This window comes from Passer domesticus, chromosome 1 (genome assembly GCF_036417665.1).
Source record: "Passer domesticus isolate bPasDom1 chromosome 1, bPasDom1.hap1, whole genome shotgun sequence".
Lineage (NCBI taxonomy): Eukaryota > Metazoa > Chordata > Aves > Passeriformes > Passeridae > Passer > Passer domesticus.
The window spans coordinates 121,668,883-121,694,247 of NC_087474.1; the positions used below are offsets into that span (position 1 = coordinate 121,668,883).

Consider the following 25,365-nt stretch of genomic DNA (forward strand, 5'->3'; position numbering starts at 1 on the left):
GAAGTTAAGGGATAAGAGATGGCATTAAGTTTTATTTATTGTGCTGGTACACATACAAATATTAATTCAGTTCAGTATTTGAAACATTGAAGTGAGTAGCATTCTTATTTTCCAAGTATCCTTTAAATTTAAAAAAAAAAAGCTGAAAAGGAGAAGCTGAAAAGGTTAAACAGGCAAAGTGAGATGGCAACATTAGAATCAGGGAGTTAGCTTACTTCAATTAACTAAGCTGTATAAAATCAAAGTTAACAGACAATGCTTAATTATAATGCCCTCATGTTATCAGCCAATTAAGAGGCAAAAATGCTTTTCCACTCATCCAGTGATTACATGGAAAACTTTTACTTGCTTTTACCATCCAATTAATTTTATTGCTCTATTATTCACAAGACAATTAGAGGATCAAATTATTCCTTCTGGCTTCTTTTTTCTGATCATTGAGATTAATTTTTTTTCAATACCACAGACTAAAAAAGGACTGCACTGCTAAAAAGGAGAGCTGACATTTCCTCTCCCACTGCACTCTAAGTTACAAACCAGTGTTAATATAGGTCACTTGAAATGGCAGAGAACACTAGCTCCCAGCTTGTTCATATGTCAAAGTAATGCAAAAGGCATATAGCTTCAATGACTAAAGCCCAGGTTTTTAATTTATGAAACTACATAGAAATTAAATAAACCCAAAGATATGAGTACATACACAAAAGGATGGAGGCCAGGAGTCAAGTCCTCTAAACAAACGATTCCTTAGAAAAGACTTCCCTGAAGAAAAAACCCAAACAAACAACTGATTTAAAGGAAGAAATGCAGCATCAAGAGAAATCAACTGAAGTTACTGCAGTTTAATAGCTGAACTACATTTGGAAGCATTACTACTTATATTGATGTCTACATAAAATTACAAATGAACACAGAACATCAGACAAAACCCACCATTGAAGCAGAGCTCCCTTCACAGAAGTCTCTTTTTGCTTAATGTACACACAGGTAAAAGCCTCAACTTATTTTTGAAATTTTCACTGTAGTCTTGCTCATCTCCTTTCCAGAAAAAAATCAATAAACTTTCACTCAATTTTCTTATTTTAGCTGTCCATTCAGAACACAAGTTGCAGGAAAAGTTATCAAAATTGTTTTAGTAGAATCTTCATTTTTAATTTTGTTTTTAAAACTTCTGGTGATGGTCTTTGGATATGGGTCTTAGTTCTTGGATTTTTCTGGAGTAGTATATAGGAAGTCATAGCAGTACCCAAATATTCAGTAACAGCTTTAGAAGTGTTATTTAAAAGAACAATAAAGCTCACAAGGCATGTTTTAAGCACAAACTGCATTTAAGTGTGACAATGAGAAACTGTATATTTTACAACCATTACACAGCTTTCACATTATTTTGGATAATCTATATGAAATAGTCAATTGATTTGATCAATGGAAAAAATATTTTCTTTGTAATGGGACCAGCATGCACTCCTTATTTAAGTAAAAGAAAATTTTTAGGTCTTGAAATTAGAATATAATGAAAATTATTTTAATTACAAAGACAAGAGATATACTTTAACACAATTTAACTTCACAAAACAGAAAGTACTTACTAAAGAGTTTACCAAAAGATTCCCTTTTTGCCTTTTCAGCTTCATATAGATGTTTCCCATCTTTTATTAAAGCACCTGCCCACTGTGGAAAGGAAAAACACATAGTTACTTGTTAATTTATATGCTGATACAAAGGTTTGATCTCAAAGTTTTATTTACTTACCTCCCTGTAGTGTTTTATGAACATTTTTCTCCTCACAACTTCAACAACAGCTAAACAGTACATCTGAGGAACAGTGCTGAGAGCCTCTACAACTTTGACCCTTTCTAGGAGCTCTGTTACAAGACGAAGCAGTGCTTGTAATTTCTCTCCATCTTGGTCAGCATGAAGCATTACAAAACAACACCACCTACAAAAGCAGATTACACTTTAGAAGATCACATCTTGAATTTATTTTTTTTAAATTAGATTAGCAACACGTCTGGATGAAATGAACAATGACATCATTTCACATGGGACAACAACAGGCTAACTGAAAGTACCAAGAATTCAGAATTCAGTGGTCACCTTGCAGTTTCCTATTAATTTCTCACAACAGAATATCCATATCAGTGATCAAAAATGGACATCTAACACCATTTGAGTTAAGTCAGTGGTTTTGAATGTCTTGGTAAGACATTCAAGTTATTAGCATAAGTAACCTTAGGAGTAGTACTAATGTAACTTCCTCCAGTGGAATTAAAAAAAAAGCTGATATATCCTGAGGGGGAAAAAAAAAGAACTACTTTTTGTTTATAGATCTTAAAAATACTTATTGAAAAGCTTTAGCAACAGGTATTAAAGGTTAGAATGCTGTCAAAGAAGTAAGAACACAACACTGTTTGGGAAGTCCACACAACGTACTCACACATTACAAGCAACAGCCCCTGTAACAAATTCTCACATCTTGTAACCACATTTTCAATTCCCTTAATCATACAATCAGGAGAAAAATTTCAAGCACAGACACCAATATAATTAAACCACGGGATAACTATTGGGAAGGTGATCAACTGGTGTGCTTGAGGATAAATATTACAGCAACTTCGCCACCAGAAAATACTTAAGGTGGAGGTATATCCCACAAGTAAGAAAAAACAATAAAAGCAGTTTTATATATCAGAATTGAAGCAAAAGTGAAACAACAAATACAAACAAGTCAACATCAAGCAATCAGGAATATATTCTAACAGAAAGCAATTAGGAATATATACTAACAAAGACACTACAACATTTGCACTCTTGATCTTTTCATAGTAATGATTTCCTTCAGACACACATTCCTTAAACAGCCTTGCTGCAAATGGAAGTACTATAAAGTTGTGAAGCTTCAACTTACTTCAGTCTGACTTGCAGATTATTTGCAAGCTCCTGTTTGGCAGTGGTACATTTCTGTTTAATATCTAACAGTTTTCTGTGATTAGTTAACATAATCATCAGCTGATTTGCATGACTCAAACACAAATCAGGCAGCACAGAAGGATCTTTCAAGTTCTCAGCTCTCTTCTGATTAGCCAAAAATCCCTAGAGGAAGAGAGACATTTGTTACACAAGCTTTGTGACAATCAAAAAGTGTGAAAGTGATACATCTTCTCTAAGAATGCAAGAATTTTAACAAACTCACTGTAACCACTGAGAAGTATAACAATGATACATGGAAAAAGCAAGTGTCAGAGTTGCTTTCTTTCAGTCCCACAATCCAGTCCAAATCAATTTTATTCCATATTTCCCTAACAAATAGCTATCAACACAACCCTAACAGAACTTCACACAACTAACCAACAGCAGTGAAAGACCACAAAACTTAATCAGCAGAACCATAGCTACTAGGATGGAAGGGATCAATCATCATTCTAACATCTGCTAACAATCTTCTTCCCAACTTCTGGCATTTGAAAGATTAAATATCAACTTAGAGCATGTTCAGTACTACTGTGGGCTAAAGAATTTATATTTCTTGCATAAAGAAATTCCCACATGAAACTAATTCTTCTCAACAGCCAACATCAAGAGCCACACATCATATTTGCATGCAAAGTGTACACTTACATCATAAGTAAAGGAATAGACAGTTTATAAAAGGAAATGGCAAGGATGAAGGTTTGAAAGCTGAAGCCTCTGCCAAGTCTTAAAAAGGTACAAATTCTAAATTTACAGTAGCACTCAAACAAGGTGACAAAGTCTCTTTCCAGCTGACTGTAATGCCTCTTATTCCAAAGTACGATTCATAAACTTGAGATAGGCTCTTCATCCAAGTGAAGGAAAAAACAGCTAAAAGCACCACTCACAATATAGGGCAACTAAGCATAGGGATGGGAAGACTAGCTTAGCCGTCATGCTAAATTCACTTAAATTTAGCACTGTTCTACAACATAAAGACCACAAGACTGAGATTCAGAATTTGCTTCTAAACTTACTCATTCAATTTATTTGGAGACAGGCTCCACTTTTAAATAATGCTGCCAGAAGTACTGGTTGTATCTACCTTCACATACCAGACCAAAGAGGCAACAGGGAGCATGGTCCTACACAACTTTCAGCCCAGCACTGCCCTCCTCAAAAGGGGCCTCTAACCTCCCTCAAAATGGAGACGGCAAGATTGTTCATTTATCCCTACAAATACTATATCAGTGTGTAAGCAGGAGTAAGAAAGTCATGCCTTTTTTCAGAGTTGCAACTCGAAGGTCACGATGAAAATCTGAACATCTGTTCTGATTTTTTTTGTTCTGATCTATTTGTTCTGAAAATCTGAACAAATAGACTTTTATTTACTTTCAGTAGCAAACAAGACATTAAAGGACAATCCTAATTATCAAGTTAACTGAAGCTCTTTAAAGAAACTGTATTTAATAAAGTAACATTCATATGATACTGAACTGTTTGTTAAAAATAGGAGCTACATTTTTTATATTTAAAATAGTCTTTAACTAAATTTCTTAGCACTTAAAATGACACCATCCAGTGAAGGCACAGTACTTTTTCTCCTTACTACAATACTGATGATCAACCCTTAACCTATTCCCTGATCATGTATCACTGAGGGATAAATTACCAAGGATTCAATATCTCCCTTCAAAGTTAAAATTGATCTACTTAAACTCTTATTATGTATCTCTAATTAAAGTTCTGATTTTTTAGCTGTAGCTTTAAACCACATGAAAACATGACAATAAGATGTAAAAAACTGCTAATATTTAATGTCAAATTATTATGAAATAGCATCTTATTGACTAACCCCAGCGTGATATGTTGAAATCTATCTTGCATAAAGACATGCAATTGATTCATTGTAACTTTAATAGCATACACATATCAAAAGCCTACCATCTCTCCATGTTGCACACACAACTGTGTATTACCTGAGCAAGTTCTTTCTGTTCATTCACCAGTCTGCTGCAGCTTGCTATCATCTGGTCCAATGCATAGAGTCTGTCCTCGAGACCTTTAATAGCCTTCATGTTCTGATTATCTAGTTTGGCAATAGTTTGGCGACATTCTGCCAGAAAGGGTTGGATGATCCTTGGATCAAGCTAAAAAAAATAAATTTATTAGTATTTGACACACTGAAAGGTGATTTAAGTTAGTTAAATTAAGTTTTTTAGCCTCCTATATTTTCCTTCTGGTTTTTTTTTTTAATCTAATGTATGACTACATCTATCATCTATTTCAGAATTCTGAGTAAATGAGTCTGTGCATTCTATATCACAGCCTGAATTTTTCTGAAGTATTCCAACCAGACCATCAGAGCAATCTGGATCCTTATAAAGGGAAGGGACACTGGTCGATGGGACAAGGCGAGCTGCAGGAGGAAGAGGTGCTTACCTGTAGCTAATGGACAGTCTGACCTGTGACAGAGTCCTTACAGCTACAATCAAAACCCATCGTGAATACGGCTCAGTGGGAAGTGAAGAAGGGAGGGTAGTCACAAAAAGATGCAAGAACTGCAAATCTTTTCCCAGTAAATGAGTGTTTTAATTGACTACTTAAAAAAGCAGATAATTTCTAAGCATCTGGAAAAGATCCCATGGAAAAATAGCATATTTGTCCATACTTTTTGCTACAAGTTTTTTTCTTCCCAACAGAAACATTTTTGAAGTTGTTTCACAACATCCAAGAAAAAAAAAAGTATTTGAAACATTGGGAGTCTACCAATGTCCACAGATATTAAGGGTGACTTTTACACTTCACTGTAAGAGTAGTGAACTAAAAATAACAATTCTAGAAACAACATGGGCAATTGCTACTTCTTACGAAGGCTTAGTGTAAACCTGAAATACATTAGTTCAGAACATAGTAAAAATCATTAGGTGATAGCAGAAGATGAACACATTTGCCCAAATTTATGCAAAATGGTTATGGTATGCCATCTCTTACAAGAGAACCCAGTGAAAAGGATGCTATTTGTGAGGTCACACTGGCTGTCACAGCACTGGCTTCTTTCATCAACATGCAGAGTTTATGCCACTTACAGAGCACACAAATCAACCTCCACCCTCAAAAAAAGCAATTATTTGACTCAGTAGTAGCATAAGGGAAAGTACATTTCCCCCACAATCTACTATTTAACTAAGTTTTCACACCCAGCACTTCATCCTGGAAACAACCTTCTGCAGGGTAGAGAGAGCAATCTGGAGAGGAGAATCATTAAAAATTAAGGAGCAAGTATAAAGAACTGGTCTTTCATTCACTTAAAAACAAACAAAAAACCCCAAACAAACAAAAGAAACCCACCCAAAACCAGCCAACCAAGAACTTCGTGGCAAAGTACCAAAACCCAGTAATAGCCCAGATCTCCTAAGAATAAACAGTAAGTTATTAATGTGACAAAATACATCCAAACTCTCTGAAAACAAAGGTTAATTTTTCATATGTGATGTCCTTTGAATCTAGGTCTTTTCTCAAGTCACTTGTTCATCTTCAAGAAACAATAACAGAAGTATTTAACCAGACTGATTTTACAGGATCATCTCCACTGCCATCCTGTTCAGGATTATTCCCTAAGACATATTGAATTAGTCCATTGCAGCATCCACAAGAGTTTCTTAAAAAACAAAATACTAAAGAACAATATAGTAGTTTTGTTTTTATGTTCATAAACGAATAGTGTTTTATACCTTTTTACAAAGAATGGCTATTCCCCTCATTCTTTTCTTACCTATTTCTTCCATCCACTCTTTTTATCCCATCTTTACCCTAACTGCATCTGTAGGATCCATCTCCACTTTCAGTGGTAGATAATACTGCTCTTGTCATCATTTCAAAGTATCTTCCATTTCTAGCCTCTTACTTAAGTGGCTACAACAGCCCTTCACAAAAACATCTGGTTAGCTCCTACTTACCCAGTGCTTTTACTGCAGCCAAGGTTTCTGTAATTAGAAGTGCCATTTTGTAGAGACATCTAGAGGCTAGAACCATCAGAAACTTAGCAGCACTCTGTGCAACACACCAATTATCCCAAGACTACCAGTACCAAATGTATAAACCCCTTACTCTTGTGCTTCAAGCTTTCAGGGAAATCTTACCTGAATTCAGTTTTTGAAATAACAATTGCAATCACAAACCATTTGTATTTGTTCATATTTCCAAGAAGGAAAGGGTGTGGGAGGAGTGCAGGCAAAACAATTTAAAAAGTTAGTACCATTTTATTCTATTACTTTATTTTTTTTATATTAAAGGGTCACCTCAAATGAATATTAGCAGAAAAATTATGTTGCAAGATATTTATTTAGAATTTTCTTTTCCTTTTCAGCTGCAGGCCACTTCTGTTTTCAACTAATTCTCAATCTATGGTAAGCAAAGATTCAATGCTTTGTCTGTGCTGCTATCCAAACAGAGTAAATTAATGTTTTCCTAAGGAGAATCAGGAACACATTACTTCAAAGCTCTGGGGTTTTTTCTTGAAGCAAAATGGATCAGGAGTGATCAATCACAACTGCTCTGGTGGTGGCCAGAATACTCAGACTGAAGCACCTTCCCTACCTGCCAATTCTGCTTATGCCACAAATACAAAAAGAAACTGCATCTCTTGCAGGTTCAAGCACAATTTTTTCCCATAAAAATTGACTGCAGTTACAAACCAATTATAATAGTTGAAATAAAGGATTTCTGCCTAATCTTAGAGAAGGCAAGGATAGAAAAGACAAGTACAAGACAGCGCCTCATATATTTGATATATGCCAGATAAGACTACAAGCTGATCAAAAAAGACAGAGTATATAATTAACCAAAGTATTCTTAGCGTTTTTGTGTCTTTTGGGACACTATAATTTATTTGGAAGCAATTGTTTAACATCCATCTCTTCAAATACTGATTTTTAAAATTTTTAGAACACAGATGTGTTCTGTTAATTTTACATCAAAATTGAATTTATTGCCTCACAACCCATCTAGTGGGTTCTGTTACTCTTGTTTTATAATAGTAGAAAGTATCTTATAGCATTACTGAACAAACAGGATGGAGAACTGTCTCAGGCTTCAGCCAATAGGAAGCCTTTAGTACACAAAATAAATTCTTGTTTTTGCTAAAGAAAAAAACAAACTTGTAATGTCCAATCTTTTCCTTAGCCGTTTCTGCACTAGTAAAATCTTAGACATTAAAATTAAGCCAAATTCTCCAATTAATTTTAAGACAGAATCAAAATACCAATGTACAGAACCAACTATACCATGATGTTCCCTACAACAGATGGGTTTTAGAAATCACTGATTCAGTCTTCCAGTCCTACCTTACAGCGGAAATAAAGCGTCAAAGACAACAGAAATTGTTTTCTTTGTTCAAGATATGTTGTGTTGTAATAGTATATTATACCTATGCAAACAAGGCTAGACAATGTAAAAAACATCAGCTACAGTGAAAGTAAAGAAAGAAGGAAAATTACAGGCAAAAAAAATTTTAAAAGTTTATATTGTTCACTGATTAAAATATTGATTTTGAGAGTAAAGTGAGTACTGTTGTATTCTTCCAGCAGCAGAAACAAACTGAATGACTGAGCCCTTCTGAGCACCTCTGTATCAGCTAATAAAGAATGCTGACACATAGATTATAAATTTATTCCAATTAACCATATATTTTTTTAATATATTTTAATAAAGGCTTAACTACTTTGAGCATAAAAAGCATTGATTTTGGTCCAGGAAAATCTTTATTTTTATTATAAATGTAGTTCCTATGAAAAAGGCAAAGAAATAATAGTAGTGTCATTTTGCTTATATACTACAAGAAGCCTTTGGCTTTAAAAAAGAAATGGCTATTTGAAAAAGCAAGATAACAAGCACTCATAAAATTATACATCTTCCTAAAGATCAAATTCTTAACATTCAAACTCATAAAACACTTTCCCCCACACTTATCCCTCCCCAGTCTCTGCTCTGGCTTTCTTTCAGAAAGTGATCTGAGAAATAAGCCACAGAAGAGTTTAGTCAGTCATTTCAAAAGCACCTGCATGTGGAAAAAAAAAAGCTGCGGCCTTCAATGTAATGCAATTTAAAAAAAAATTATTAACTTACCCTGCTCATGGAATCGAAACATTTTCTGACCAGGGATTCAACATCATTAGGTCTATCTTGAACATTTATCCAGTCTAACAAAGACACATTGAAGGAAGGCTGATCATCATCTTTCAATTCTACTGACAGTTCATTGTCCTGGACAGTAGCATTTTGACCAGATTCCTTATCATCTTTTACATTTTCAGGATCTGTGCCTTCCAAAGCTGAATGTTCAACTGACTTGCAAAATGATGCTAACATTGATTTACTGTTCGCTTTAGATACATCCGAATAAAGCACCAATTCAGGAGATTTCCCATCCTCAGTTCCTTCACTTTCTGCTCCTCCATGCTCAGGTGAAGACTCCAGTCTTCCTAAACACTCTCTGTAACTATGTCTTGTTAGGCACTCCAGCAGTGGTATCTTGGCCATGATAGAAACAGCAGAACCCAAGCTTTTTTCAAAAAGTGAAAAGAAAAAACCCATCAGTATCTAGAAGCCAACATGATACAAAATCTTAGATAAAAATTACCCACAATATGAACTGCTATTAATTTTAGAATTGAAGCAGATTTCAAAATTATTTTGCTACTACCCTTTAAAACTTCTGTGATGAATATCAACATCATGGAAGGACAGCTAAAGAAGTCAAAGTTTTTGGTCTCTTCCACTGCAGAATATGGTATCTTCTACACCTCCAAGCTTATGTTGAATGAAAAAAAGTGATAAACAGAGAGACCCACTCACTTCTTTGCTTAAATGCACAACTGGGACTTACATTTCCTATCTGCATGGATAGCAATACTTCTTATCAAGAGTTTTGAATGTCCTCTGTCTGACTACTTCTGCAGAGTTGGAATAGTTTCTATTTGGTAAAAGCTATGAAGCTAAACTTGTTTTTTTAAAGACAAAACATATTTATGGTTTATTTTTTTAAGGATCCAATATTAATTTATATTCTATTAAGCAAAGCACTCATAGAAATACCATAATACTACAGTGGCTACAAAGATGTAAAAGATCTTCTTTGAATTAACATCCACAGTTTGGAGAACACAAGTAAGACTCATACACATACACATATATATATCTACATAAATGCCCCCATCCCTTTCAAAGGTATATGAATTCATTTAAAGTCTGTGCTATGACTTCATACTTTCAACACAGATTGTAATTCTAAGTATCAGTTCAAGTTATTAAAAAACAGTTAATTCAAAAGTGTAAATAGGTATTTAAAAATGTTAACATCTAAATTGGTTATCCAGTTTTTTGTAGTGCACATTTGGAATGACTCCATCTCTTAAGCAGCTGTTCATTAACAAGCTTATTTTCCACATAATTCAATACAGGTTTCTTTGTGCTGACAAATACAAGGAAAAATGTCAGTTTAAAAAAGTCACCAGCATAGAACAAAAAGAATGTTCTCCATGACACATAATCAAACAAAGACATGCCTGATTAATCAGAATAAGCACTAGACATAAAACACTTTAAAAAACTAAGTTTAAAATCAAGTAAATATGGAAAGGGAGAACGAATTTAACAGCAAACCTACTGTGTAAGTTTCAATTTGATATCATCTATGGACTGCAAATAGCTTGAATACACATTTTCAAACTTGTAAAGCAGCTTTTGGTAAGAGTATGTACAATCTTCCAAGTTGGCCATGATGGCAGCCCAGCCTTGATGCTGAAGATGTTCATCATGTACGAGACCTTCACAAAAGGAGCAAAGCTTCTTGGCAACCTCATACATTTCCTGAAAAAACAACCAAAAAAATACTAATCAGGATGTTGTAACTTTTTGATATTAACATAAAAGCATGAAATTTAGACAGCTAGAAAGTTGCACATGTTAAAACTTTAAAAAAGTTATTTTTATGAAGAAAAAAAGGAAGTTAATTAGATAAAGTATGTACTATTTACTGAGAAGAGAACTCTTCATAATAGAGAGATGAAAACTGTAGTTCCAAAACCACCTTATAAAATTAATTAAATGCTGATAATATAAAATATTCAGGATACACACACACACAAATAATAACCCTCATATTAATAATATGATAGAAAAACTGGCAATCAAGGTCCAATAAGGAGCACATTTTTGATGAGCCAAGCAGAAGCTCAGAACAAGACAGTAAAATGCACAATCAGTCAGCAAAAAGCACAGGTGGATCAGGTGCAAGAAGAGATGCATGAGCAAAGAGCAGGGCAAATAATTTAAGTTTTTCATTGATTAATAAACCAGATGCAACATGACAAGCAGCAGTACAGTGTCCACAAAACTCTGGAACATACCCTGAAACTTGGCATGCGCAAACCAATGTGGAAATTACGTTTTCTGTTAAAGTACTGGATGACAGAGGGGCATTTTAATGCCGTAATAGGGTGAGAATTTACTGCCCCACTTGGCAAAGTTAAAACAGAGGTCTACATATGGCAATTACCAGATCTTAATAATCATGTACTAACAGCAATGCCCATTATAATAAATTCCAAAGTTTCAACTAGTAGGAAGAGAAACTATTTTAAGTTTAGCAATATAAGAAAAATTCTGTTCCCCTCAAAAAGCCTATCAGAACATCAAAAATAAAAAGGCATACAATCAATTCTTCAGCTCAAAACATCACCAGTTACAGACTCCTTGGAAAATACTTTCCTGTGCACCCCTGTACTTCAGGTTTTAGGATCTATTTAACCTATAAGAAAAAGGTCTTTCCACTTTTTGCAGGTTGAAGCATGCTATTAAACCAGGATGGAAACACAACTCCCCTGTGCCATCATACATGTGAGAAAATCATGCATGGAAAAACAAGTTATACAAAATACAGTGAGAAAGCAGTGTTAAAAACCTAACACATCATATATTTCAGAATGCATTTGCTGCTGAACACATGGTTAGCAGCACATATGCACACTCAAAAAAATTTAGGGACCAACACCACTCACATTCTGAAATAAACCACAAAACTACATGGCATTTTAAACAAACATTTCACAATTCATACTGAGATTTATGATCATCCTCCCTGTTTCAGAAGTCCAAGCCTTGTTTCAAGTAGCATGACAAAATTCTACTATCCTTCAAATCACTGATAGCTAAGCTATCAGCAGACAAACGATGAATATAGTTATATAAGCAACTACAACGAAATCCTAGGTTGTTAATACAATTCCTATCACTTCGTAGTAAAGGTGGTATTTCTTTTTTTGTTTTCTGAACTTTGGCAGCTTCCTGTACATGCGAGAATGATGATTTCCGGTTTGAAAAGAATGGTTATTTTAATTGCTCCAGGAACTCTTGCTTCCTAAGTTAAAAATCAACCAATAACACAAATGGAATGGTATCCAGACATTGCTGAAATCTGCAAGTCATTTTCTTCAGACTATCCCCAGTTTGGCTGTACAATTTAAATGTACATAAGCTGACGAATGCAATATTGATTTGAACATTTGAACATTTTTTTACTGTCTTAAATTAATTTTGTATACAAGTTATTCAAAGGCAAACTGCACAGCACATAAAAAAACCCGCAGAATTACTGCTTCCTCAGTTATCACATTAAGAATCAAAAGAACAAGCTGTTTTACCCTAAGATATACAAAAAAAGTATACCAAGAATATGAAGCTGAAAAGGTAACTGAATGTCTCTGCTGCATTCTAACATACATCCTGGAAATGTACACAAGCAATTTACTTTCAACTCACAAAAATTATTCTCTCTCAAAGTCAACCTACCGCCAAATGAGGAGCCATACCACTCCAAACCACTATGAGCTGCAGTTCCAGAAGTGAGAATATACAAAACTACACATTTGTTTCCAACAGTTTAAAACAACATAAGCCACCTACAAAATCAAAACTAATCATGAAGTCTTTTTATCCTGCTCCTCCAAATGAGTATCAACCAGACACATTAAAGACTGGACCCAGCTGTTTCTTTAAATGCCCTGAGTAGAAGTTTTTGCCAGTTCTATTTTCCTTTGGATAAGCTCACTTAGCACAGTACAGCTCATATGTTTAACACGTTAAAGTATGCACTAGGCTTCATATAACCCAACTTTCCACCCTGAGACATATTCTTAACTAGTAGGCAATATTTGCTTTTCCAGCTAGATCCATTTATTGTGCTCACAACAGAAGTCAAAAGTTACAATCTAGAGCTGCCCTATGAAGCTTTATTATGTGTCATTTTTGACACTCGTTTCAGAACCTAAGTGTTGCTAATTTAAGATTTTCGTTTTAACAGGCTTATTTCCCCAGCAAAACACTTTCAAACACAAAACAGAAGTTACAAGTAGAAATAAAAATATCCTCACAATTGAGATCACTTGTTACACAACTGAAAACCAGCGCTGACACTCTGTACCTAAGAGTCTAACCTGTGGCAATTTCCTCAAATTTAACCGTAAGAGGAGCTCCTATCCCAGCAGTCTGGGTCCTAGAAAAGCAAGGGTGAACAGTATTTCCCAGAGTAGGAAATTAATATTTGTTAATTTTTCAGAAACTTTGTAACAGAAGGACATTCTAGTGAGTGTCAGAATTTCTCATATAAACAGATACACGCCAAAAGGAACTATTATATAAAAATACCCCAAGGCCATCTAAGTATGCAACCAGGTATTCATTGTCAGATGAGCTGCAGCTTCTTAATGTATACACAGGAGATGCAGACATTAAAATAAAAATGCCCTTATGAAAGCCATCATTAATATTGCTCATAGGTAATCTCAGTCATAAGCATTGAGACATACTATGTCTCTAAGAGGCAATTTTTTTTCCCTGAGCTAACTCTGAGATCAAAATTCATTAGCTAAGTCTCTTGCAAGTAACTTATCCATATGCTAATAGACTACAAATCAGATTGCACAAATGAACAGACATGTATCAGGGCACATATGCAAGGTATTACAACAGCATCCTATATTAACATCCTCTCAAAGTTATTTTCACATGTGACAAAGAGATTCTGTCTATGTGGTAGGAGGCAAACAGTAGAATTATGTCAGTATGGCATGCAATTAGAGTCCATGGTAGTGCTTTTGATGCTGGTTTCTTCAGCCATATCATAAAATAAGCTCATTACATTAAATAGTAAAGAATATTACTATAAATTCAGGAGGTTCCAAACAGATGGTTCTAATGAAGGTCAAACCACATGGAGTAATTATTTCTGCACATGCCAAAACTGTTTCAGACTTTGACTATACTGAGCAGATACTAGTGCATACAAGAAGAACACTATGTTAAACCAATATTTCATTTGTATTGTTTTAGTCATCCTGCTTTCAAAACGTGAAAGCACACAGCATGAAAACACAGCAGAGAATTTGTTTTGCATCATTTGGAGAATGTATGTAACTTAACTTTAACTATTTTCTTTAAAATTATTTAATTAAAAGCTACACAAATGTACCTTTCTTATCTTGCCATCACTTCTGAAATAAACCTACAGGTGATGTGGCTTGTTCTTCCTACATGCTGTTTACTTCCATAGACAACATTTTTGTGAGAGATCTCAAGCTACTTTAGAAGGAACTACATCAATTTATTTTACATAACTGTATGGCTCTATACAAGAAAGAATTAAGCAGCTCTCTGCTAAATGAAGTCTAAAAACAATTATATCAAGCACAGAAGTAAAGGCCTGCAATCCAACATATGTTTTAATGTTTCTCAGTAAGGTTGCCAGCTCCAGCACAGAAAAGGAAGCCTGCCTAACAACAGGCTTGCTTTTGTCATTGACTATTCACAGACACACTCAAGTCTTACTGGCAGACACCCAATGGCTCACAGAGCACAAAAGTTAACTTCAGTTGCCTTGTAGGGCTACATTCATCCTACAGAGGTACAGCAGCACATCTAGAACACCAGCTGCCTCACTGCACCACTGGAATGAGGGCCTGAAAGAGCAGCATTACCAGAACATGAGTACCAAGACCCTGACTAATCCCCACGTGCTGTAACGTTGAATAGTAAATAATGACATCTTCATGACCTAATTTTTCAAGAAATCCACAGGGCCACCAGAATGCATTTAATCTTTGGCTGGGTGTTGTAACAGTGTGTAGCTGAATTATTTCCTTTGAGAATCACAACTTAAATTTAGGTAATTCTTCTGATGAACAATCTTCTTATAATGAATTCTGTTTTCTTTCTGTTTTCAATCAAAAATCAGTAGAAGCAACAAAGTATGTTTTATTTAAAGCAGCAATTAACTGGTGAAGCGTTTAGGATTAATTTCAAGTCTGTCTCTGCATCCTACTGTCATAACTCTGCTCATCTGAATGAGTAAAATCTGAAAAAGGCCTGTTTGGCCTAAGCAGTCTTTGAACTTACCTCTAAAGAACAAAAGTTCTCAGGAAATGCAGGGTTCTTTCCACTCTCTAAAACCCTGTGGTAGAAGGAAATAAGTCAAAGTCCTCTATTGCCATGTGTCTGAAACCCTGTAAAAGGGACTCCTTACAGGTTTCAATCACCATAAAAATCAACTCCAGACCAATCAAAATGATCCTTGAAAGTAAAATTCCACGAACTTACACACTGCAACAGCAGATAAATGCTTTCACAACAAGGAACTGCAGCCTTTTTACCAAAATTAGTAACCACGACCATTATCTCTAATACATACGTATATATGTATACATTCATATAACATGAACCTACTAAATTAAGATATATTTCAACATTTAAGTTTCTAAAACCTGTAATTGGAACAGCTTCACTGTGAGGGAGACTGATATTTCATGGCAACTTCTTTCAGAAGACAGCTGTTTATTCCATTCTCCTTTAATATTGGGTTATTTTGGTGACTGTGTCCTTTGGATATTTGTCCACATAGTTCATGACTTATTTCCTACTCAAAGTATTTATTTCACCAGCATAGCACAACAGAAGTTATTTTTTAAGTCACAGTTTAATTACTTTCTTCAGTAATGCTTTTAATGCTTTCACTAGATCTCTGATATTATAAGCAGCTTTGGAGAAGTCAAGCGACATAACTTCCCATCAAAAAACAAACTGAGAAATGACATAAACCACATCAGAGAGTCAAACCATGGCATAAGGTAAGTGTTGGCTTCCACTAGCTTGATTCCAAGTCACACAACTTTTTTTCTTCTGATCCACTTTTTAAAAGCTTGATCTAAAGTTTTGGTTACAAAGAGGGGGAAAAAAAAAGGCTAGAGTAGCATTTAGAAAGATCTACCTTGGAGTAAATCTTTCATTATACCTAGGGATAAACTAAAACCCATTTTACCTCACACTGCTCAATTACTTTAAAAGATTGAGACTGATCTGAGTTACAGAGAAATCTGGACTTCTTAGGAGGAGCCAGAAGTGTATCTTTGGCGAATAATTTAGCCAAAACTAATTTGGTCACACAATTATTTCAAACACTACAGACCTTGAAGAACATTAGTATTTTCAAATTATTCTTTCTGGAGAGTCTCAGAGCAACTTCCTGGTAGAAAAGCACATTTGTCTAAATAGTAGATCCACTGCTTTCAGGAAGTATGACTATACTTCTTGGCTCAAATATCTGAAGTGTTTGAAACTAAACCGAGAATGATCTATGATGATGTCTATGACTACAGTCGTGGTTTTATGCAACCAAATAAAATGACCACATAGTTTCTCATCCTCATTTCCACTTCTCAAAGAAGAACTGACAGGAATTGACAGTTTGATCATGATATCAGCAGCATCCCATGAAGTGTGAAACATACCCACTCCCAAAAAGCTCAATATCCTTCCCAGACAAATGACATAGGAACTCCAGTTAGATCACTTAAAAAAAATAATCCTGCCCTAAAGGGTAAGCTACTAGAAATTATTTTAAGTAGTGGCATTAAAAGACCATAAGATTGACACAACACAGCCTATTGCACAACATGCTGTGTAGAGAACAGCTTGTTTTCTCAGCTGCTGTGCATGTAACTTTTTGCAAACACTGTGTGCACCTCACTGTCCACACACTGCAGCTCACTGCAAGAACTGCTCAACTGCAAGAAAGGTGGAAAACCAGGCTAGAGCAAAAAAGACACCCTGGAACCCATCAGGCAGAGACATTTCAAATGTAAGCTTTTAGCCAAGGAGAAACCAGAATGCCAAGACATAAAATGAAAACAGGCTTACAGAGTTGACTTAACTGAGCTTTTTAAAAAAACATATGAACAAAGACATCATATTGCAAATGACAAACCTGTGGCAAGAATTTCAGTTTAACTGGTAAAGGAATGAGTTAAGGAAACAGATGTAGCTTCTTTAAAGCTACCTAATCTTTATACTGTGAATGCTACATAATGAGATCATGGGAGGTGAACAGGAACTTAAGAAAATCCATAATAGATGCTAAAATCATGAAAACAGAAAGAAACAGAAAATGGATGTATGACACAGTACCATGGAAAACCAAATGCAAGATACAGGAATCATTTTTGGTTAGGATTTATAAAATCTAAAAAAAGATTGTAACTTTTTAAATGTCTAACTTATTTTACTTTTTATGTAACTCGAAGAAATTAGTGTTAATTGGGGGGGTGGGGGAATGGCTGCTTTTACATACATTTGTATCCTACAAATAGGTATGCAACAGGCCATAAGAATGCCAGGACCTCCATTATGAACTAAAATATGACTTCCATACCAGAGTAGTAACAGATTATAGAAAAAAAAAAGCAGAATGTAAAAGCATAATTACATTCAATAACAGACATAGAAAAAATTATGGAGAGGCCATAATGCATGGATTCATAAAAACACTTGTTAAAGGAGACTCTAGAACTACTTTTACTGAGAGGAAAAAAAATTAGAGGCCATATATCACTGTATGTTTGCAACTTCCTATCAAGTCTGATTTTAAAGATCATATCCTATAGTCTCTGGGCAGATACCAGATTAAACAGAAACAAGTAGCTATCAAAAATTCTTCCCTTTTAATATTTACACATCACTGCTTCTTGTTGTTGACAAGTACTTGATAAGACTTTTTCAAGAGCAATAATTTAGAATGCAATCTTTATTTTCCTACTATATACTACATTATCATATAATAGCACTTGTATTAGTAGTAAAAATTAATCAAATTTAATTAATTAAAATGCTCTAAACAATTACAACAGGCAAAAACCTCTCCATCATCAACTACTGCCATTCTGCTTTTCTGGTAAAGCAGGTTACCATTTCTCTAGAATTAAAAAAAGACAAAGCTTGGATTATTTTGCAGGAGCTCTCTCATACAGTACTCTGTGTGGCTTTGGGTGCATCAATCACACAACCACAGAGGTTCAGAGCCTTCCTAGCTCTCCCCAGATCTTAATTTTGAGAAGGATTAATATCCCATGTTCTTTCTTCCTCCCAGGCAAGAGGCTTATGGTGAACCTTGGAGAAGATTAATGCTCTAACCACATTCCCAGTCCTCCCTCAGTTTCTTCTGAATTACTGCTCAATATTCTTCAAGCAGGCATCACAAAAGACTACTTTGGTACAATACTGCAATATTTCTTTATGCAGTTTTCACACCTTGGTACATCTAAAAATCACAACAGACTATTTATTAAGCTTCTATTACATATGATGGATTTGTCAGTCCCCTGACATCCCAGAGAAGTACTCAATTCATTTTCACAGCCTAACACAGAGCCTATGGCTTTAGAACATTTAAAATCTTGGATGAAATTAAATGTGGATGTAAAGGTGAATCAGATGTAAGACTATTACTACCTATTTAATCTTTAAATAAATTTCCAAGTTTTTCATGAGCAAACAAATACCATCACTACAATCACTTTATAAGCAGGGAAGAACTGCCAAAAGTGGGGAACAAATAATAATGTTCCTGAAAATAAATCTGCAAGCTAAAAATAACACCTGCATTCTACTTGGATCCACATTTAAAGACAATTCCTGCCCCTGCTTCCCCCAGTCCTGCAATGCTACTAATAGGTGTCACTAATAGGTGACACTAAGTATGGAAAGATTTATTTTCTCCTTGCAAATCAACTCATGATCACTCTCTCTGTATAAAGTTTCCAGCCTGTAGCTAAATTTAATAGTACTATAGGCCTGCTACCAGAATGTGGAAATAACTATAAATACATTATTTAAATCTTTAGAAATATCAAAATAACATATTTAATGGCATCAACACTGAAACTTGCATGCGCTGTGTATAAATACAATCTCCAGAATTAAAGGGGGAAGATTAGACACTACCAACAATTCTTTTCAAGTCTAAATAAGAGTATTTTTTATAAAACCTTGGAATAACAAAGCTTACTCCAGAGGGACTAAATATGTTCTGTTGTTGTACAGTGATTTTAACAAACTGAAAGCCAAATTAAGAATCTAAGAGCAGAAAACAGGACACAGAACAGAGAAACATGAGACTGAGTAACACCATCTTTCATGTTCATTACCCTCAACAAAACACAAACACAAAGACTGTAGCATTTACTACAGCCCCCTCTTCACATCAAATCAATGTTAAGTGTTTAGAAGCTATCAGTCTTGCTTACTTTTATAACCTCCTCTTAATACTTCACAGAGAATGGTTTTAAAGCACTTTCAGTTTCAGCTGGTAAAACCAGAACCCTCACTCTTCACAGAGCGCAACTGAAAACCTCCTACTCCTTAGCTAAACTCACATTGATATCTACTCTTGCCTATGACAGTCATATGACTCACAGACACCTAATAACTCAAGGTCCTATTTAAAAAGTCAGCTCTAACTGTCAACAGGTGGGGGAGAGAGAAAGAGTCTACTGGACTCAATCCTTGCCTTAAATCAGACAGTATGTCAAGGTCACATTATTTCACATTATTCACCTTCTCCTTCCTGGCAGGCCAGGATGCCAAGGGGGAAACCAAAATCCCTGTTCTATATACAAGAGTTAACACTTTTCTCTAAATTCTGCTTTGTAGTATTAAACCCCAGCCACTTCAAGTGTTACATATTCTTCTCAAATGCATTAAATTTGTCACTGAAACTAAGAAATTTTATTACCAAGACAAAAAACATATCACTACTCATTTTGTGTGAAGTGCTCCACATAACTATTCTCCTGCTGCCAACCACTGGAATAATCTTTAGAGATATGAAAAATACTTAATCCATTTAAATGTAAAATTTGTAAAGAAAATGAGATCAGTTTTTAATACAGAAAAAATCTGTAAAAATAAAACATAACAGTCCAGCTACTGAAGGCATTGTGTCAGTGTCTTGAGCATGCAGCTGGCTTTTACTGCATGCACACTTGGTATCTTACTGACCATGTTGCAGCAAATGACTTCCCTATCGAAACAACACAGAAATAATCAAGTTGGACTTCTGACCACTTTGCAAGTAAATGTATGCAATATGCAAGTAAGAGGCAGAACTCAGTAATAAGCAACCTGAATTTTGGGGAAAAGCTTTGTTTTATTAATTCCTCGCCAGTTGTTTAGACATAAAACAAGCATAAAAAAGAAACTTGGCAAGATGTTTTTAAAAATTAGTGTTAATTTTCTGCTTGAGTTAACATCGCTTCCAAAGTTACTTTTCTCATTTCAGGCTGAGGCAGACTGAGGACACTGAAAATAAGGGAGCGCATTAAGGCATAGTCCAAAGCAACCTGATTGCTTTTGTTTTGTAAATACTGCAAACATACACGTCCAAAAGGTGCCTTACACTAGTTTTGAAAGAAGCTCTGAACATGCTAAGGAAGCAAGCCTATTTCTCAAAATTTACCTTGAAACTCTGACACAAAGGCTCTGAAGAGTACGTCATTACTAATACAGCATTTTTACTGCCTTTTGAAGAAACTATTTCATATTTTAAATCAAGATTTCCCTCAGACATATTTTCCTTTGGTCTGCAAATCCAGTAACAATCTACTTACCACAGCAAGCTGTGTTCGCGATGCTACTGTATGAAACACTGCAGGCATCATAAGAGATTCTTCTACTTTCAATTCCATCTCATTCTCTGCTGAAAATGTGGTTTTGGGGATAGCTGGTGGACGTTCACACAAGATCATTTCTTTGTTGAATAAAAAAATTGGGTTGGTGTCCTACACTCATAAAGGAAACAAAACCAAACACTGAGTAAAGGCAACTTCCTGTTGAATTATCCATTATTTCCTCATGTGGGTAACGTGTCTTGAGAACAAGTTAAAGTCTACACTTAGAAGCTGAATACATAAACACCTGTTTCTCAAATGAAAGAAATCCAGCAAACTATGGAAAAAAAACTACAAATCCCTTATTAATTAAGCTTTTTCTTCCCCTATAAATGAAAGTTTAGACCAAGAATGCAGTATGCACTTACTGTTCCAGCACTGTAACTACACACTCTTCTGTCTGGTGCCATACACTCTCCTCCATTGACAACCAGTACTTGGTGCTGAATGGCAATCTTATACTTTGTTTGAATTGCATGTTTCAGATCAGCCACACTGAAAAAAGTGGGAAGAGAAGTTGATGTTATCAGATTACTCATGTCTCAAATTTTATGTATTTCTGTAAGAGACACAGGTGACTTGTCTGTGTCTAAGCAGAACACTTTTAAAAGAAATATTTTACTCTGCACAATGACATTTCTAAATTTTCTAAGCGCTGTGATGTGTTGCATTCTGGAAATCCAATGAATATGCTATCAGCTAGAAGAAAACAGTCTCTGCATTGCTGATAAGTCACCAGTGATATCTTTTCCAATATCTGTTAGCATGCTGAAATTTTGGATTAAGTCACACCAAGCATTTAGGATAGCAACTATAAAAGTCATATTGTGTTCCTTAAATTTATGACCAAACAACTGACTTGCTAAGGGCCTAGAAGTGAAGACTATCAACACTTCATTATTCACAACATTACCACAATTCCACTTAATAAACTCTGACTGATTTACTGTACATGAAGTACCATAGAGCACTTAACAATAACAGGAAATTCAACAATCAATACAACAAATTAATAGAAACACCACAAATTTTAACAGAGAAACAGTATATCAACAGAACATTTCTGGTTTTAATTCACCAGCCTCACACATTTAATTCTAGCTCATGACATCTTAACATTACTGCACATTTTAGACAGTTCTAGACTTTGTAAACAGCAAAGTAAACAAGAATTCACTAATTTGATACAGTTACTGACCCCAGCTAACATAACACACTGTGGCAACACCTGTGCAAAGGTATAAAAAAGCTTCAGAGTATGAAGTGAATAATATAAGCATAATATAATATAAGCAAGAATAGTTTTGATATAACTGGCAGGAAACGCAGAAGTGTTACTGTTACTTGAAAAAGATCATAAAGATCTGTAATTTAAAACAACCATGATTCAGCATGACATCACAAATTCATTACAAAGGTCTCATGAGTGCAAGCTTGTACTTGCTAGCTGTGTTACAGTAACTACTCACCTATCACCTCCCTGAGCTTTAGGAAGATAACTTGGCCTGTCCATGTACAAGGAGACAGGTGAAGAACCCAATAAAGTTGGTCTTACTAGAAAATGCAAGTCTATACATGCAGATATACAGAATAAGCAGTTACACTGCTCAACTGAGCAGTCTCTGATTTCGTGTGGTTCAGTTGCTGGAAAGCTTTTTCAAAGAACATTCAACTGAGCAAAAAATGGGCCCATAGCAAATTATTAAGAGCCTGGCATGGCAGCTTAGATGCTGCACCTCACTCACCATGATTTAGAAATGTAAGGTCTAAATGTATCAGACAACTTACAGGGGTGCAGGCACACCTGGAAATGATCCAGCAGAAACAGAATGGCTGAAACACTATTTCATGCTCAGTAATAGCCTGACTGTCAGTTTGCTTTAAAGAGCACACAAAAACAGTTTAGATAGTCTTTTTTCAGTCATGTAAATTACAAATACGAATTTGGGAGAAAGGAAACAACAAATTAGAAAAAAAAAAAGTAGGAAATCTTTCTTACCCAATTACTTGCAACACATTCATCATTAACAAACTACAAAGATAGCAGGTGAGTTTGACTCTTGCTACCCCCAAGGTGTCTTGCACATGTGAGCAAGAAAAATGATGCAGTACAAACCTCTCTAAAAAGCATCTATACATTTACAAGATGCTTTTACCATGCAGTGAAAAAATAGAAACAGTAAATTTATTGGGACTTAACTGTGATCCTGTAATACTGATCATGCTTCAGGCAGTTGGGCATTCAGAAATTCATGGTTTACATATACAGTCATGTAAAATAGTTTGGAGCCTTACAAAATAGCACAAAATTTTTAACAAAAACCCCCACGCCAATTCTTTAGTACCCAAAAACATTCCAGGGCACACATATTCTTCAGGATGAGTGTACTGACATGAGGAAGAACAACCTGCAGAACTCCCTCTATGATGCCAGACAGTAAAAAATAAAATTTTCTGGAGAAATCACAAATAAAAATACCATTCAAAAAAAAGGGCACAAAAGATCAGAAGTAATTCTGACAATTCTGGTTTTTTTTCAAAAACTATCAAACACAACACCACACTCTGAGCAGCAGGTCAGCCTCTGCCACTGTCCCAGAAAGTAAGTAACTTCTCTACTCTTTCATGGAATCACACACACAATCACCTGCAAGTCAATGAAAATGCTAATCATTAAAAAGACATGAAGGAAAAACATCAAAATTCACTCAAATATCAGAAAATCCAGAGGAAAATGACAATGACAAAAAAACCCAAACCTAATCTTCATCTGTCAAATACTTAGTATATAAAAGGATACACACTTTTTAATTTAAAACAATACACAATTAATTTACTCTCTTACTTTTGTACAGCAAGTTCAGTATCAAATGTAAGGGTAGTTCCAGTGTTGACCAAAAATACATATAGCTTCATGATGACTTCTTTAGGTCTCTGAAGTTTGTAACTTCCACCACTAAAATCATTTAGAAACTGAAACAAAAATGTCAAGCGTTAGTTTCACAGAAGTTATGAAAACAACAGACACACGTTTTCAAAAACACTTTTTCAGATATAGAGTGTGCGAATACATCAGTGCTCATATTCCACAGTTCATTCATTACCAAAAGCAGAGATGCCAGAAACAGAGGCAAGGTAAGTCTCTGCATGTACAGTTAGGAGAACACATGAGAATATACACTGAGAAGAATAAAAGAAACTGAATTAGAAAAAAAAAATTAGTTTCAATTGCAGAAGCCATCATGCCAGATCATTACCTGGCTTTCCTCAATTATAAAATACCTTCTTAAAGCCCCAGATAGTAATTTCCACACATCTTTCTTAGATTTTACAAACAGCAGCACAATCTAATAATTCCTCTAACTTACAGCTACTATCTGCTCACTTCTATTCCTACCCATACTTTTTCCCTCAGAAATTGAAGCACTGGCAAAATAAAAGACAGAAAAAGACAAAAGGCAAAATTCCTTTCTGTATTTCTCTACAACAAGTAATAGCTTTAAAAAATATTTTCTTCTATTTATCAGCATTAGCTAAATCTGTAGCTTCTTTATTTGTTACTGATGGCAAACATGAAGTATTCAAGCAAGAAGGTAAACACACATTTTCAGTCCTGTGCCCTACAAGAACCTGGATGAGTAACTCTATGCAGGTGTTTTTCCAGTGTATGTGGCAGATAAAAAACTTTAACCTGCCTCATAGAACACTGAACTTTGAGATTCTATTACTGAAGTACTTCACACTCCTGAGCCTTCTTCTCTTCTTCTTAGGAGCTAGGAAGCTTATGAGTAATTTCCACCACACTACCAAGCTGCTGCAGAAACACAAGCACTACAGTTACTAATGGCTTGCGATTTTTCTGTGGAAGGAATTACAGAATGTTAAGCTGTAAGTTTTAGCCACTAAGCAATATTTTAGATCATTATAAAAATGACTTTTTGGATTCAATTACTACACAGGTCATCCCTTTTTCCTTGAAATATTAATAGGACATACATGCAGTGTCCACACAGCTAATCATATTACTAAAAAAAAAAGTCTGATAAATGTGCATTTATCTCTTTGTCTACACATAGAAAAATTAACTAACCACAGAGAAAAATAACAAAAGTGCCATTAATATGAGGAGGGGGGGAGAGTTTTTATCATAATATTTATTCCAGGAAGTCATAAGAGTTTGCTTACAAAAGAGCAGCTATCCTCATGCTCTTCAAGCTTTAACTATAGACCTAGTAATAGATCTAGTTTAACTACAGACCTAATTAAAACATGCATTTTTACAAAAAGGTTTCAGAAACAGAAGCACATTAAATAAAAAAGAACCAGTTAAATAATCTGATCTGAAGAGAGTTTTGTTATCCTTACA

General features: G+C 35.0%; 1 protein-coding gene across 4 annotated transcripts in view; it reads right to left on the reverse strand.

Annotated features, from left to right (window-relative positions):
• RB1CC1 (RB1 inducible coiled-coil 1) overlaps positions 1–25,365 on the reverse strand; it is a 66,139-nt gene that overhangs the window by 27,164 nt on the left and 13,610 nt on the right. For 2 of the 4 annotated variants that reach the window (XM_064386232.1, XM_064386212.1), the window contains exons 3-12: positions 23,845–23,972; positions 21,368–21,494; positions 20,940–21,110; positions 10,616–10,818; positions 9,076–9,511; positions 4,929–5,099; positions 2,909–3,093; positions 1,753–1,939; positions 1,590–1,671; positions 701–762 (exon numbers count right to left, since the gene is read on the reverse strand). In XM_064386232.1, the coding sequence (XP_064242302.1) occupies positions 701–762; positions 1,590–1,671; positions 1,753–1,939; positions 2,909–3,093; positions 4,929–5,099; positions 9,076–9,511; positions 10,616–10,818; positions 20,940–21,110; positions 21,368–21,494; positions 23,845–23,915 (1,695 nt within the window). In that variant the 5' untranslated portion in view covers positions 23,916–23,972. Of the gene's footprint in view, positions 1–700; positions 763–1,589; positions 1,672–1,752; positions 1,940–2,908; positions 3,094–4,928; positions 5,100–9,075; positions 9,512–10,615; positions 10,819–15,399; positions 15,455–20,939; positions 21,111–21,367; positions 21,495–23,844; positions 23,973–24,694; positions 24,814–25,365 lie in introns of those variants that run through there. The other 2 variants (XM_064386222.1, XM_064386242.1) reach the window with 2 other exon arrangements.